General features: G+C 40.5%; 1 protein-coding gene across 1 annotated transcript in view; it reads left to right on the plus strand.

The window, feature by feature from the left end:
• The window catches only part of LOC117524951 (basic leucine zipper and W2 domain-containing protein 1-A-like), a 30,819-nt gene extending 14,186 nt beyond the window's left edge, over nucleotides 1-16,633 (plus strand). The window contains exons 4-12 of the mRNA XM_034186765.1: nucleotides 40-134; nucleotides 233-298; nucleotides 471-606; nucleotides 5,224-5,333; nucleotides 5,570-5,740; nucleotides 8,168-8,314; nucleotides 10,041-10,179; nucleotides 10,598-10,720; nucleotides 16,003-16,633. Of these exons, the coding sequence (XP_034042656.1) occupies nucleotides 40-134; nucleotides 233-298; nucleotides 471-606; nucleotides 5,224-5,333; nucleotides 5,570-5,740; nucleotides 8,168-8,314; nucleotides 10,041-10,179; nucleotides 10,598-10,720; nucleotides 16,003-16,034 (1,019 nt within the window). The 3' untranslated portion in view covers nucleotides 16,035-16,633. The remainder of the gene's footprint in view (nucleotides 1-39; nucleotides 135-232; nucleotides 299-470; nucleotides 607-5,223; nucleotides 5,334-5,569; nucleotides 5,741-8,167; nucleotides 8,315-10,040; nucleotides 10,180-10,597; nucleotides 10,721-16,002) is intronic.
• Nucleotides 16,634-17,458: the final 825 nt, after the last annotated feature.

The following is a 17,458-nucleotide window of genomic DNA, read 5'->3' on the forward strand; positions in this document are numbered from 1 at the left end:
TAGCAACAAGTTATTTATTTATTTTTTTTTTCCCCTTAGCTCCAGGGGGTACTTTGTCAGAGGATGTGAGCTGCACAGAGTTCTGTCTTTTCAAAGCACAAGAAGACATGGAGACCATGCAGGCATATGCACAGGTAAAAAACTTAATTGCCACTCCATTTTTTATATTTGACAATAAAAACCATGATTTGCACATTGTACAAATAGTGAACATGGTTTGTGATTCTTTTAGGTCTTTAACAAACTCATCAGGCGTTACAAATACTTGGAGAAAGGCTTTGAAGAGGAGATTAAAAAGGTTTGGTTTTTTCCCCATCCCGGGCTTCTCCGTAGGGACACGCAGCACCTGTCCAGCTTGAGTTTTTAAATTCTTAAGTTTTTATTCCAAACTTAAAACTTTTTTTTGACATTACCTGACTCTGACTCAATTCAGCCTACAGGAGTGTGTTTCTGTGTTTGCTCCTTGGCAGCTGCTGCTGTTTCTCAAGGGCTTCACAGAGTCCGAGCGCAACAAGCTGGCCATGCTAACAGGAATTCTGCTGGCTAACGGCAATATCTCTGCATCCATTCTCAGCAGCCTCTTCAATGAAAACCTGGTCAAAGAAGGTACTGACATCTCTGCCTTGTAGGCATGTGTAATTGTGTTGTCCATTGTTTCACCCAGGCACAAATACGTGGATTATTTTTCTAAAAGAAATATACAAAATATATTTTTTCCCCTGTGCCTCAGTATTTGCTTGTATTTTTTCTGGAATAATAAAAACAGCATCTGTCTTTTGCATTTGTATTCCCCGCCTGATGAACAAAATTTCTGCGGGGGATATACTTGAAAGCACCATTTGTCTGTTTGAACATTTGCCACTGTATCCCCAAGGCCCTTGGGCCCAAACTCACCAGACTTGGCACACAGGTAGTCACAATGGGGGGAACGAGCACCACCTTAGCATAACAGTGACCTGATTTGCATGTTGATTAGTTTAGTGAGTGCATAATAATACTTTGGCACATCAAAACTATTTTACTTAAGCACACAAAATTTTGACAAAATGCATAAATGACACCAAGCACCAGGTACCAGATGACTTTACTCTTTACAGCTGAAGAAATAGTTTTATATAAATGTTGATTAAAATCTCTTTTGTACAGTTGCACATATTTCATTTTTACCCATATGTGTTAAGTCAGTTACGATATCGACTTTATTTCTATAAAAAGTTACTTAAAAATAATAGTTACAGGCTAGATTAATTTCAGTTTTTATTCACTATTTTGGATTTTCAGTGGATAAATGGTTTCCATACACTAAATACACTGCCTGTTTAAACATTTAACACTAAAGATTCCAGAAATAGAATATATTATTTTGAAAAGCTTCTGAAAGGCAGTTGACAAAATTAGACATTAAATGTAAAACCCTTGGTTGTATTTAGAGGCCGACCTGTAGAAATGGCACATTCTTGCATTTTAGAGCAGAAAAAGTAAAGACAAGGCCTATGGAGCACAATTTTGGGTCTTCATAAGTCAGGTTAAAAGACTGTTATACAACCTTTAGAACGGAAGTTGGTCAACTCCTGTGTGTTAAATTGGGTCTCCTTCTTCATTGATGTTATAGCTTGATTACCCTAAGCTTTTTATTTTTTTATGTTATAGTCTGTACAGTTGCTTGTAGTACCATGAATGTTTTCAAGAAGGCTCGTAAAAAGGACCCTGACTTAAGGAGGTTAAACATTTTGTTCCTGGAAGCCTTGCCTGGAGTGTTTCAGATTTTTCCTCTCCCTGCTCTTAAATTCAACAAGGCACTGGTGACAGCAAAAATGTAGATGAGTGGCTTAGTCCATCCCAGCCAGCCAGCTTGTGTAGACAGTAATTCAAACAGTAAATCATCTTAGGATCATCTTGTAACTCACCATGTTAAAGTAACATATTATGATGTCAAACCCAATTATATTGGGTGAACTTTGATCTACCAAATCCACTGAGCAAGAAACTTTGCTTAGCCTCTGTAATATCCCATAGGCATGTCTGCCACCTGCTGGATGGTTAGTGGATGCTGGATAAACTATCAAAAATTGAGTACAGCTGAAACTCGCATGAGCAAACGTGGGACAAAATATGCAACATAGCAGAAAAGTACAACTGAAATTAAAGAAAGGATAGAATGTGTGGCTGAGAATCATCCAAAAATGTTTAGTTAGTACTACAGATTTGTGGTAGCTCTAACTCTCAACACTGCTCTGGAACGTTTTGAAACCCTTGTGACACCCATATTTCAAAACATTGTTCCAGAGGCCGTTTCAAACAGAACATATTGTGCTGTAATAAATAGGACCTCATTATGTCACCAGCTGTTTCAAAGTAAATGTTTCAAAATGTAACAGTTGAATTTCCCCCTCTGGTGTTGAAGCATAATAAAAAACAAGCATATATATGGCAACAGTCAGGGCCTGCACGAGCATGTACAATAGAACAGAATAAAATAGAAAGGCACATGAACCAAACAATCACAGGACAACACTTAATGTCATGCAGGTTGGAATCTTATCAGAAATGTATCATTTGAGGCTGTTGAAACTGCAGATGTCAGTTCAGTGAAAGATGTAGAAGCAATGGAAGAGCAAATGAGCAAGGCAACGCCATGCACACCAACCAGGATACTAGGCTCACCAGAGCAGAATGTAAGAATCAACTGCAAACGCAACCAAGCTAGCATGAAGAGACAATGTCACACACAAAAATGCAGAACGTCTTTGTGTGTGGTTTGCAGAACCTCTCCAGACTCTGTCATACATGCATGCAGACACATTTTTGCCACTTATTTCAATTTATTTCATCTTATGTAGTTCAAAATCAACAAAGCTGCCTCAAGGTGCTTCACACAAGTAAAGCCCCTTTCACACTGGTGCAAATGTAGAGCTGTGTATTGTGGCGTACCGTCTATGTCCACTTTTAGCAGCTCTTTGCTGAGTTTTTGCCCCTACGCAGCAGTATGTTGAGGGCTACGCGCGTAGGACGGAAGAAATTATACATGTTTACTTTTTTCAGCACGCTGGACACAGAAAATGCGCAGTTTTAAAACAGCATGGCGTTACTGCATGCAGGTCTGTGCAACACCGCGCTGCTGTACACATCCTAAAACTGACTGCGTGCATCCAGAGTGAATGAGCTGGAGAACAGGATCACGCAGCAGCAGCGCCTCTGTATGCTCAGAACAACTGATCTAACTGATGGATGTGTGTGTGCTCAGAACACGTAATTGAACCTCAACTCATACATCCAGAAACGGAACAGAAAGAGCAGATCAGTCGCTCGCTCTCTCTCCCTCTGTCGCTTTCTCTCTCTCTCTCTCTCTCTCTCTCTCTCTCTCCCTCCCTCTGTCACTTTCTCTCTCTCCCTCTGTCCCTCTCTCTCTCTCTCTCTCGCTCTCTCTCTCTCTTTGTCCCTCTCTCTCTTTCGCTGTCTCTCTCTCTCAGGTCTGATTAAACCTGAATACGCGCTGTCACTCTTTAAAATAAAAGCACATATTTCATGTCACCAAGGTTGGAATGGTATTTTTGTATAATACACAATGAGAACGACTGGTTAGGTATGATGTCAACCATGAAAGGACATTCCCAGTAATCCCAAAATGATTGTCCAGCCTAGTAAGTAGAATAGGATGATCCACAGTATCAAATGCTGCACTAAGATCTAACAGCACCGGAACAGTAGTGCTGTCTTAATACATTGCAAGCAGAATGTCATTTACCACTTTAGTGAGAGCTGTATCTGTGGAATATTCATCTTCTCAGTGTATTATTATTATTATTATTATAATTATTCTCAGTAAGGTGGTACTGTTCAACCACTTTTAGCAGAATTTTAGAACAAAATGATAGGTTTGATATAGGCCATATACTTTTTCCGTGCACTAGGCCAGGGGTGGGCAATGATATGCCGAGACACTGCAGGTTTTCCTTGCTACCAATCACCTCAGCGGGTGATTTCATTGACAATCAGGTTGCATGTGTTCAGGGGAGAATCTCATCAGCAACCCACCTGCTGAGGTGATTGGTTGCAAGGAAAACCTGCAGTGTCTCGGCACATCGTTGCCCACCCCTGCACTAGAGTCAAGATTAGATTTCTTAAGTAATGGTTTAATAACTGTATATTTGAAACTTGTAGGAACAGATCCCGAGGTTAATAACAGATGAATAATTTCCAACACAGTAAGCCCAAGAGTGGGCCACAGGTCCTTAAACGGTTTTGTTGGTATAGGGTCGAATAGGCAGGTTGTACTTTAAGCAGATGATAAACGTTTCATCAGCATGCCTAGTGAGATATTATCAAATTCGGTAATTCTTGGTAATATATCAGTGATGGCACCCACCTCAATAACAGGGTGTAGTGGCTGGATTAAGGCATGCTGGGATATTTTTAACCTAATTTAATCTATTTTCTTCTCAAAGTAATCTGAAAAACCTTGGGCTATAAAAGGAGAGGGACTTATAGGTAATTGTCCATGAATAAGTGTTACCACCGTGTCAAACAGGAACTTTGCATTATGCTTGTTTTTGTTGAACAAATCAGAGTAATAGACCTGCTTTGTAACCAGTAGCGCATGCTTATAGTCTAAAATAGCATTGTGCCACACCAGGTGGAATAATGGCGTAGTTTTAAACTAAGCCATTTCTATTCTAGGCATCTAGCCTATACTTGAGGCCACATGAGTAATCAATGAACCAAGGTGATTGTGTTTTGGGGGTGTGGTTTTAATATAGGTGGAGCAATCATGTTGAGTGTGGTTGTGAATAATGACTTTAAGCTGTCCACAAGACTGTCTACTGAATGGTCATTTTCCATAAGTGACGATAAGATATCAGGTAGTCTGACTCCAAGTTCAATTGTAGTTGAAGAGTTGATGTGTTGCCGCGATGATAAATAAGGTTCTTGTTCCAGTAAACATGGCAGCGAGACTGTAAACTTAATAAGAGGCATGATGTCAATATTTGTGACAGCGATTCCGCGAACAAGGACCAAATCCAGGGTATTTCCACTAATGCATGTCAAACCCTGAATGCATTGCTACAATCCTAGCCCATCCATAATGTCCATAAATGATTTGCAGAGGGGGTCAGAAGCCCTGCTTATTCCAATTAAGGAATAAGCGGCAATAGAAAATGAATGAACTTCATCCTGGCATGTCTGTTAGCAAAAACTGACTCCCTCTTTCATACATTTGCTCAGGTGTTTCAGCAAGCTTTGCTGTGAAACTCTTCAAATCCTGGCTTAGTGAAAAGGACATCAACTCTGTTTCTGCCAGTCTGCGAAAGGTCGCCATGGACAACAGGCTCATGGTGAGAATGGCAAATTACAAATGCAAAATGTTAATCAGGCTAAAGTGGACCAACATGCCTCCCAAAGCTAACAGTCAGCATGTCTGTTCTTGTGCAAGCCTTTGTCGTGATAACACATTCTCAGATGTCATGGTGTTCAGTTCTTCAGAAATTAATGAACGACGTCTCTCACTTGCTGATAAAAGATTAACAGGTGTGACTAGTTTGCTGCAATATTTGATTGTGTGCTCTTTCAGGAGCTGTTTCCTGCCAACAAGCGGAGCTGTGAGCACTTCTCAAAGTACTTCACAGATGCTGGACTCAAGGAGCTTTCAGACTTTGCAAGGAACCAGCAGTCCATAGGGGCTCGCAAAGAGTTGCAGAAAGATCTGCAAGAGCAGATGTCACGTGGTGACTCGCTTAAGGATGTAATTCTTCCCAATTTTCATGTTGTTAACATTCAGCGAGTCTGGTTTTTGTTAACAGATCAGTCATATTGGCCATACATGACATGGTAATATGGTACGAACGCACACCAGGGTTGAAGAGAAACACATGCCGTATTACAGTGTGCATCACAATCATGCATGTTGATGAGATGATGCAGCAACTCAATAGTTTCAGCATTTTCAAAATGTGCTTTATTTTACATATTACAGTAGTACAGTAGCTCAGGGCTTGACAGTCACACGTCTGCCTGACAGTGGTACGTAAACGGTGCTGTCGGCGAGTGCTCCATGCTCCTCTCTTGTTCGAAGTGGCAAGTTCATTTTCAGCTGCATTTAGAATTTTTGGGTTCATCTTGTCACTTGTGAAAAAAACAATTTTAATCAGCATTTGGTCTGACATTAAAACCATCAGGGGCTAAACAGCTATACTGTATAAGCATGCAGTGCAAGCTGTAAAACACTTTTGTTACAACTGAATAGTCGAAAATATAATTTGAAGGAAGTGTGAAGTGGATCCCTATAGAGGTGCACATTTACCTCAGCATATGTAAAGAAAAATTTTTTACTGACTGATTAGAAAGGCACTTACTTAAAATAGCATTTATGGTATCGCAGCTCTACACGAAGATCATACAAGTCCAATATTGGCTCCTTAATCTGACCACTGGGTGCTGATTGGCTGAGAGCTACGACATCATTATCATTATCATGACCTAGTTATGGCACATGCATGGCATTGTTGGAGGAGAACATTATTTTGGACATCAAAAAAAGCAAGTCTCAGTCACCTAGTATCATATGATTTAAAACAACTCAAAGCTTGTGTCATGCAAAACTGGATCACAATTTTCACAGTGCCTCTCTGATGGTAACATTTGAAAACCATGCAGGCCACTAGCCTGCTGTGTCAGACTCCTTTGGAGGAGGTCTCACAGACTGTTGTGCAAAGTTCAGCAAAAATCACATCATAAAATATGTTGATGACACAACCGTAATGGCCTTATCCAGAATGGAATGAGGGCGACACGCACTACAGGGAGGAGGTGAGAATCTTCTCTGATTGGTGCAACAACAACAGTCTGATCGTGAATGTGGCGAAAACCAAGGAGGTGGTGATCGACTTCAGGAGAAGATGCCACCTCCCATACACCAGTTTACATCAAGGACTGTGCTGTGGAGATTGTGCAGCAATCAAAATTCCCGGGGGTTTCATGGCTCCCAACAGCTTGACCTAATGTCTACACATATCCTCTCTGGTTAAAAAGGCCAACCAGCGTCTGCACTTTCTCCACAGGTTAAAGAGTGTCCATCTGAGCCTGGCTATCCTCACCTCCTTTTATAGAGGAACAATAGAGAGTGTACTAACCAGTAGTATCTCTCTGTGGCATGAAAGTAGCAGCCTTGCAGACAGCAAGGTACTGGGGAAGGTTGTGAGGGCAGCAAAGAAGATTATTAGGGCCAGGCTGCCAACCATTGGTGAACTGGCAGAACAGCGCTGCTTGTCCAGTGAAAGAAGGATAATCAGGGACACTTCACATCCCTGTGACAAACTGTTTTCCCTCCTGCCCTCAGTTAGACAGTACTATAGCCTGGGGTGCTGCAAAATGGGCAGATTCATGGACAGCTTTTACCCAACCACCATAAGACAGTTAATTACAAATCGACCGAAAGAACTGTGCAATATAGAATGTACAATATAGAATACACTGTTGCATCTGTTAGCACCTTTATCCTTGTAGCATCTTCATATGTGCAATATCCTGTGTCTTTTATTTATTTATTGTATATTGTGTATATACAGGTGCAGAGACAGTTGTCAGTAGTTCTTTTTTCCCCCCAAACTCTATTTATCACTATCACACACCTTGGACTTTTATTCTGTTTTTATCTATTCGTGCAGTGCATCGATACTTTGTTCTGTGACAGCATCTGTAACATTTTTTTACTGAATGGCAATAAAAACAAGTCTAGTCTAGTCTAAGGATACATGACTTTTAGGCCTGTAGAGAAATGGCTCCACTGGGGCTGAAGCAGGGATCAGCTGAAGATGATACAAAAGCCAAAGTGTTTGTCATCTTGTGGGCCGTTTGTACAAAGAACAACAAAAACAAATATTAGTTATTGCAACTTGACCTATAAAACATATATTTTGTTTGAGAAGCCCTACTTGTGAAGTATGCTGGTGATTTGACGCTCTGCCCGTTTGTATTGAGGAGTGTTGAAGTAAAGGATTGATTGAACCAGTAAAAAGTTGCTCATATCCACTGAACCAAACATAATATTAACTACAAGCTTCTGTAGCTTGCCAAGCTCCTCATGTTTCACAGTTCTGCAAGATTTGATCACGGTTGAGCTTCTATCTGCTTTAGCTTTGAAGTGCATTCTGTTTCTGTTTTCACTTTACAGATCATCGTCTATGTCCGCGAGGAAATAAAGAAGAGCAATATCTCTGAGCAGACGATGATCGGACTAATTTGGTCCAGTGTGATGAGCCTTGTGGAGTGGAACAAGAAGGAGGAGCTCGTCACAGAACAAGCCATCAAACATCTAAAGGTGATACAGTAGTGTTCAGAATAATAGTAGTGCTATGTGACTAAAAAGATTAATCCAGGTTTTGAGTATATTTCTTATTGTTACATGGGAAACAAGGTACCAGTAGATTCAGTAGATTCTCACAAATCCAACAACACCAAGCATTCATGATATGCACACTCTTAAGGCTATGAAATTGGGCTATTGGTAAAAAAAAACAAGTAGAAAAGGGGGTGTTCACAATAATAGTAGTGTGGCATTCAGTCAGTGAGTTCGTCAATTTTGTGGAACAAACAGATGTGAATCAGGTGTCCCCTATGTAAGGATGAAGCCAGCAGCTGTTGAACATGCTTTTCTCTTTGAAAGCCTGAGGAAAATGGGACATTAAAGACATTGTTCAGAAGAACAGCGTAGTTCGATTAAAAAGTTGATTGGAGAGGGGAAAACCTATACGCAGGTGCAAAAAATTATAGGCTGTTCATCTACAATGATCTCCAATGCTTTAAAATGGACAAAAAAAAAACAGACGCGTGGAAGAAAATAGAAAACAACCATCAAAATGGATAGAAGAATAACCAGAATGGCAAAGGCTCACCCATTGATCAGCTCCAGGATGATCAAAGACAGTCTGGAGTTACCTGTAAGTGCTGTGACAGTTAGAAGACACCTGTGTGAAGCTAATTTATTTGCAAGAATCTCCCGCAAAGTCCCTCTGTTAAATAAAAGACATGTGCAGGTTACAATTTGCCAAAGAACACATCAACTGGCCTAAAGAGAAATGGAGGGATATTTTGTGGACTGATGAGAGTAAAATTGTTCTTTTTGGGTCCAAGGGCCGCAGACAGTTTGTGAGACGATCCCCAAACTCTGAATTCAAGCCACAGTTCACAGTGAAGACAGTGAAGCATGGTGGTGCAAGCATCATGATATGGGCATGTTTCTCCTAATATGGTGTTGGGCCTCAGAGGACATGCTCCTGAAATGGGTGTTTCAACAAGACAATGACCCCAAGCACACTAGTAAATGAGCAAAATCTTGGTTCCAAACCAACAAAATTAATGCCTTGCAGGTGTGAAGAAATCATGACAAACTGTGGTTATACAACTAAATACTAGTTTAGTGATTCACAGGATTGCTAAAAAAAAGCAGTTTGAACATAATAGTTTTGAGTTTGTAGCATCTACAGCAGATGCTGCTATTATTGTGAACACCCCCTTTTCTACTTTTTTTTTACTAATAGCCCAATTTCATAGCCTTAAGAGTTTGTATATCATGAATGCTTGGTCTTGTTGGATTTGTGAGAATCTACTGAATCTACTGGTACCTTGTTTCCCATGTAACAATAAGAAATATACTCAAAACCTGGATTAATCTTTTTAGTCACATAGCACTACTATTATTCTGAACACTACTGTATTTCTGTTGTATGAGTCGATTTTACATTTTGGACTCAATCCTTGGGGGGTCTCATGACAACACACTTAGAAACTTGGGAAATTGATGTCCCTAAATTGTGTCTCAAAGCTGTTTCAAAATTCTGGCTGCTGTAGGCTTTGAACATAGCAGAGATTATAATTGATTGACTGTCCCAAAGCTATTCCACCAGCAAAGTACAAGTTCTGTGAGATCTGAAAAATATCCTGTTTTCTTTCTTTCCATGAGCTTGAGGCTTATTCATTCCTCATTGTCAAACTTGACTGTTTTTGAACCTGTACAAGTCTCACGTCCATCTGTGGCACTCTTCCAGCAATACAGCCCTCTGCTGAAGGCTTTTACCAACCAGGGTATTTCTGAGCTCACCCTCCTGCTGAAGATCCAAGAGTACTGTTACGACAACATCCACTTCATGAAGGCCTTCCAAAAAATTGTTGTACTCCTCTACAAAGGTAGGTGTGTGTGTGTGTGTGTGTGTGTGTGTGTGTGTGTGTGTGTGTGTGTGTGTGTGTGTGTGTGTGTGTGTGTGTGTGTGTGTGTGTGTGTGTGTGTGTGTGTGTGTGTGTGTGTGTGTGTGTGTGTGTGTGTGTGTGTGTGTGTGTGTGTGTGTGTGTGTGTGTGTGTGTGTGTGTGTCCATCACACTGTTTTGTTTGTGACAAAACTTCATTTTGATAATGGAAAGCAATTTAGGCAAATGTGAATGTTGCCAGATGGCCAGAGATTAAAGCCAAAAGTATGTCTTGATTGATGCTCCCACTGTCGTTGTCAACTTTTTTTTTTTAAACTGACACCTGCTAATGCATCTGTACGGTTGGTCTCACCTTGAACATTTTTTGTTTTTGTATTTTAATTTTTTCCCCTTTTAATAGCTGATGTCTTGAGTGAAGAAGCAATTCTGAAGTGGTACAGCGAAGCCCACGTACCCAAAGGAAAAAGCATTTTCCTTGAACAGATGAAAACATTTGTTGAATGGCTTAAGAACGCAGAGGAAGGTCAGTGCATGCAAACACTTTGTTTTGTTGTGCCATGTCAGTAAATGGAAAGAAAACATCTTCTTGCTATATCAAACTTGTCCTGGAAAATAACTTGATATGACTTTTTAATTTCTTTTATTTGCCCCATAAACTTTTTATCCCTCCCTCTTGTGTGTCCTATTTCTAATCCTATATTTGGCAGCATGGTGGACTAGTAGTTGCCACTGTTGCCTCACAGCAAGAAGGTCATGGGATCGATTCCCACCTGTGACATTTCTGTGTGGAGTTTGCATGTTCTCCCAGTGTTTGTTTGGGTTTTCTCTGGGTGCTCCGGTTTCCTCCCACATTTAAAGGCATGCAGGTTAGGTGAATTGGAAACTTTATAATTGCCCAGGTCTCCCTTGCAAAAGAGATCTCAATCTCAGTGGGGCTAAACTGGTTAAATTATAAATTGTGTAATATTTGTGGTGAGTCAGTCTAGGAGCATGTGCTGGTGCTCTGTGTTGCCATATCTACCACACTGCAGAAGGGCCTTGGTTCATGACTAGCAAATGGTCCATCCCCACTCCTCAAAACAACGCACCTATCTGCCACAACCAGATGAAAGGTTTGCATCCCTTTGGCCTTTTCCAGCTGCTGGGGTCCTCAGCACTTGAGGCATCTGTGTGATGGATCATACAGAGGGAAATGTGCCACATGGCAGAAATGTTGGAGCTGAGGTTGCCTTTGAATAGAAGTAGTATGCCTCTTCTGAGACTGACTATTTGACACAAAGTAATTCCAGGGGTATCCAAGAGACTTAGAACCAAAGACATCCAAGCTGTGTTCAGACTACCAGTTCATATCAAATCCACATCCATCCACATTATATATAGCAAGTGAAAAGATCTGATCTGTGTGTCTGTGTGACAATACTCATTTGCTTCGTACCCACATCAGTTTATATAGTAATGCAGTCACATAGACAAGCACCTGACTACAGCTGGTGTCATTCTGCGTTTCGCATGCTGCAACTAAACTCACACAGAACTGTAACTGACATGATCTGGATTATAAAAATAAGTCCATAAAACAAATGAGTTCACAAGTATTTATATATTTGTGCTGCTTTTGGGTGATAGCTGCACAAGGACATGCACATACCACAAGTAAATACCCCTGAACATACATCTAAAACACAGTCAGAGAGGATACAGTGTGGAATAAAAGGCATTAATGATGTGGAAATATTGAGGCACAACTCTCAAACTCTGCCTAGTGTACACATACATGCATGCAACTAATATGTGTGACGCATGTGTTTGACAAGTGCACAAGTACAGTCCACATCATTTGTCTTTGGTAGGACTTTGATTCCACACTGTCTTCTGTGCCTATTTTTTGGACATGATGTTACAGGTTAGTTTGGGCTTTTGCGTGTGTGTGCGCGCACTTTTTTGTTCCCCTTTCTTCATAGCTGCCACTGGAGGCAGAAGAGTCACTACAGCTCTCAGTACATGTGTTCACAGAAGACAGCTTAATGTGGTGTGAAAAAGCACAAATGTAACAAAACACCCCTGGAATCGGATCTCAGCTTTCAGACCAAATCGGATATGCAAAAAAGCAATCTGGATCACAGTTCAAAAGACCTATGAATGAGGCTTGAAACTGATTCAGAAAACATCTGATTTCAGGTGACTTTGGACTGTCCAGACCTGCAACATTGAATCAGATTCCAACTGAATATGCACATACGAGGGCTGTCCATAAAGTATAGGTCCTTTTTATTTTTTTTCAAAAACTATATGGATTTCATTCATATGTTTTTACGTCAGACATGCTTGAACCCTCGTGCGCATGCGTGAGTTTTTTCACGCCTGTCGGTGACGTCATTCGCCTGTGAGCACTCCTTGTGGGAGGAGTCGTCCAGCCCCTCCTCGGAATTCCTTTGTCTGAGAAGTTGCTGAGAGACTGGCGCTTTGTTTGATCAAAATTTTTTCTAAACCTGTGAGACACATCGAAGTGGACACGGTTCGAAAAATTAAGCTGGTTTTCGGTGAAAATTTTAACGGCTGATGAGAGATTTTGAGGTGATACTGTCGCTTTAAGGACTTCCCACGGAGCGAGACGTCGTGCAGCACTCCCAGGCGCCGTCGTCAGCCTGTTTCAAGCTGAAAACCTCCACATTTCAGGCTCTATTGATCCAGGACATCGTGAGAGAACAGAGAAGTTTCAGAAGAAGTCGGTTTCAGCATTTTATCCGGATATTCCACTGTTAAAGGAGATTTTTTTTAATGAAAGACGTGCGGACGGGTCCGTGCGTCGGGACGCAGCTGGCGCGGTGCGGCGGCACAGGAAAAACACCTCCGTGTTGATAACCATTTGTAAAATCCAGGCGGCTTTTGATGGCTTTCAGTGGAGTGAGTATATGAGAAATTGTTTAACAGCTGGACATGTTCCAACTTGTCCTTAAGGCTTCCAACGGAGGTGTTTTTCCTGTGGCGGAGCGTCGCGGCGGCTGCAAGCCGACGCTGCAATCCGCCCGCACGTCTTTCATTAAAAAAATCTCCTTTAACAGTGGAATATCCGGATAAAATGCTGAAACCGACTTCTCCTGAAACTTCTCTGTTCTCTCACGACGTCCTGGATCAATAGAGCCTGAAATGTGGAGGTTTTCAACTTGAAACAGGCTGACGACGGCGCCTGGGAGCGCTGCGCGATGTCTCGCTCTGTGGGAAGTCCTTAAAGTGACAGTATCACCTCAAAATCTCTCATCAGCCGTTAAAATTTTCACCGAAAACCAGCTTAATTTTTTTAACTGTGTCCACTTCAATGTGTCTCACAGGTTTAGAAAAAAGTTTGATCAAACAAAGCGCCAGTCTCTCAGCAACTTCTCAGACAAAGGAATTCCGACGAGGGGCTGGTCGACTCCTCCCACAAGGAGTGCTCACAGGCGAATGACGTCACCGACAGGTGTGGAAAAACTCATGCATACGCACGAGGGTTCAAGCATGTCTGACGTAAAAACATATGAATGAAATCCATATAGTTTTAAAAAAAAATAAAAAGGATCTATACTTTATGGACAGCCCTCGTACATTGGATTTTTACTGCCATTCTGAAGAAAACCTTAGTTTTCACCTTAGATAACTGTTTAGCATCCAAATCTCAGAACCATACAGTAAGACCAGAAGCATCAGGAAACAAAAGACTTGGACCTTTGTTCTCCTGCAGAGCTCTTCCCAGTTGTCTCTGTGTCAGTGGCCAAGGACACAGAGACAGGAGCGTCACTGGCGAGTCAAGTGAACTGCTCTACCAAACACTTTCACAGCATACAGACACACTTCTAATAGCTGAATCTAGGAAGTCACTGAAAGCCTGAAGCTTAGTTTTGATCCAGGAAAATCACAAACGCTTCTCAAGTGCTGCACTCAGGACATCCATTGACTTTGTAAAGGTCAGTTAACCTTCCCTTCTTGACAAAGGCACCTAGGCCACTGGTTTCCACAGCCCTATGCAACACCCAGTGCCATTGAACAGTATAGGAGATGGAACACATCCCCCACAAATAGCAGTTTTCACTGGGAATACAGTAGTGTTCAGAATAATAGTAGTGATATGTGACTAAAAAGATTAATCCAGGTTTTGAGTATATTTGTTATTGTTACATGGGAAACAAGGTACCAGTAGATTCAGTAGATTCTCACAAATCCAACAAGACCAAACATTCATGATATGCACACTCTTAAGGCTATGAAATTGGGCTATTAGTAAAAAAAAAAAAAAAAAAGTAGAAAAGGGGGTGTTCACAATAATAGTAACATCTGCTGTTGATGCTACAAACTCAAAACTGTTATGTTCAAACTGCTTTTTTAGCAATCCTGTGAATCACTAAACTAGTATTTAGTTGTATAACCACAGTTTTCCATGATTTCTTCACATCGGTGAGCCATTAATTTTGTTGGTTTGGAACCAAGATTTTGCTCGTTTACTAGTGTGCTTGGGGTCATTGTCTTGTTGAAACACCCATTTCAAGGGCAAGTCCTCTTCAGCATAAGGCAACATGACCTCTTCAAGTATTTTGACATATCCAAACTGATCCATGATACCTGGTATGCGATATATAGGCCCAACACCATAGTAGGAGAAACATGCCCATATCATGATGCTTGCACCACCATGCTTCACTGTTTTCACTGTGAACTGTGGCTTGAATTCAGAGTTTGGGGGTCGTCTCACAAACTGTCTGCGGCCCTTGGACCCAAAAAAGAACAATTTTACTCTCATCAGTCCACAAAATATCCCTCCATTTCTCTTTAGACCAGTTGATATGTTCTTTGGCAAATTGTAACCTCTTCTGCACGTCTTTTATTTAAAAGAGGGACTTTGCGGGGGATTCTTGCACATAAATTAGCTTTACACAGGCGTCTTCTAACTGTCACAGCACTTACAGGTAACTCCAGACTGTCTTTGATCATCCTGGAGCTGATCAATGTGTGAGCCTTTGCCATTCTGGTTATTCTTCTATCCATTTTGATGGTTGTTTTCCGTTTACTTCCACGCGTCTGTTTTTTTTTGTCCATTTTAAAGCATTGGAGATCGTTGTAGATGAACAGCCTATAATTTTTTGCACCTGCGTATAAGTTTTCCCCTCTCCAATCAACCTTTTAATCAAACTACGCTGTTCTTCTGAACAATGTCTTGAACGTCCCATTTTCCTCAGGCTTTCAAAGAGAAAAGCATGTTCAACAGGTGCTGGCTTCATCCTTAAATAGGGGACACCTGATTCACACCTGTTTGTTCCACAAAATTGACAAACTCACTGACTGAATGCCACACTACTATTATTGTGAACACCCCCTTTTCTACTTTTTTTTACTAATAGCTCAATTTCATAGCCTTAAGAGTGTGCATATCATGAATGCTTGGTGTTGTTGGATTTGTGAGAATCTACTGAATCTACTGGTACCTTGTTTCCCATGTAACAATAAGAAATATACTCAAAACCTGGATTAATCTTTTTAGTCACATAGCACTACTATTATTCTGAACACTACTGTATGTTAGACTCAAAGCACTCACAGTACTTGTTTGTAGGCTGAGTATGATGTCCAGCAACTTGTTGGGGATGCGACAAATTCTCAGGATGTCTCCATCATCCAAATCAAACAAACATCACCATAAGCACGGCCGATGTTTCTGTTTGTGATCAGTGAATAGTTGCAAAGGTCAGATGGGGTCTGTGGGTGGACGGTGGTTGTGTTTCAGAGTGTGTAAATATTCATGCATGGTACTAATTGATGGTGCTTTCTTCTTTTCAGAGTCCGAGTCTGAGGGAGAAGAGACAGACTGACATCTGACTGTTTGCATTTAATTAGTCACACATTACCAGTTGGTTATGTTACAGATATCTCTTTTAATCATTTCTCTTCTACCTCTTCTACTGTAAAATCAAATTGAGATCTGCCATAAAGTAAGGGCTGTAACATCTTTTTATTATTGACATGTTTTCTAAAGCAATACATCTCTTCAGGGCAGTGTTGCATTGAACTAAATTATATGAAACCTCTTTCATGTGTCAAAGGGACTTTTTCAAAATGTTGCTCTTTAATTTGATCCAGTTTCGAGGCAACTCTCACAGCCTTTGTATTTAGTCATGGACCTCTTGTTTGTTTGCCAGAGGTTCATCTGTGTCCTCTTGATATTTTAGGCCTCTGAAAGGCAAACTATTTTACTAAAATCCTTTTGCACAGGACAACTTTGAATTAAATGCCAGTTTTTAAATTTTCTCTGTCAGTGATTATGGAGCTATTAATGTTGAATAGTAGCTGTGTTGATGGTAATACCCTATGAAATTAATTGTTTCATACATTTTCTGTAACAGAGCCACGGTACCTTTGTGGGTTTAATACTTTTATCCTGCAGTTTGACTTTTTAAAATAAATCTTGTTTTAAATTTATTTTGGATTTGCGCTTTTTATTATTATTTTTGAAAATGCGCCATTCTTACCGTGAACATATGAGCAACTATAATGATAATTTAGAACATTTTCGCAATATGCTGGCAACAATTCTAAAAGACATTCTGTATCTATAGGTCACAAATCAACCTGTGCTCCCTCAAAAATATCCATTGGTTGATCTCTGGCATCACCTAATCAAGTAATCAAGAAAAGCAGCCTGGTATGCGTGACCTGAAGTGCAAACAAGGATCTCATTCACTTCACTTCTATTCCACTTTAAATGGTAATTATGGTTCAGTCAAGCATGTAAAAATGAGAGTGAGATGGTGATTCAAGATGTTATGAACGTGGAGGTCCATGCACATTCATAATGACAAGTCATTTTACACAGTATAAAAACGGAACGCTCATTTTAATGGCATGGTGGAAAACTAATCTTGCATTTTGAGTGGGTATTTTTAACCCCCTACCTGGCTGGTGATGGCCCGCTGCCAGCAAGATCGGTTGTGACTGGAGCAATTCAGTACTTCTCATGTACCATGTTTGAGCATATTTAACAGTAGTGGTGTAATTTCTCTCTGGAAAACCGATGATCAAGATTTGACTTGTCTGTGCAGTTTTCAGAGGAAATTTTGTAAATATGCTAGTTTTTTTTTTTTTTTTTTTTTTAAGGCAAATAGCAGGCCTTTTAAACTTTCGCAGGACATTAGTTGGATCATCCTTTACTCAGTGATAGTTTTTCATTTTAATATTTTCAGCTCATAATCTCAATGTACTTAATATATTTGCTGAAAATAAAAATTGACAGCATTGA

Source organism: Thalassophryne amazonica, chromosome 14 (genome assembly GCF_902500255.1).
Source record: "Thalassophryne amazonica chromosome 14, fThaAma1.1, whole genome shotgun sequence".
Lineage (NCBI taxonomy): Eukaryota > Metazoa > Chordata > Actinopteri > Batrachoidiformes > Batrachoididae > Thalassophryne > Thalassophryne amazonica.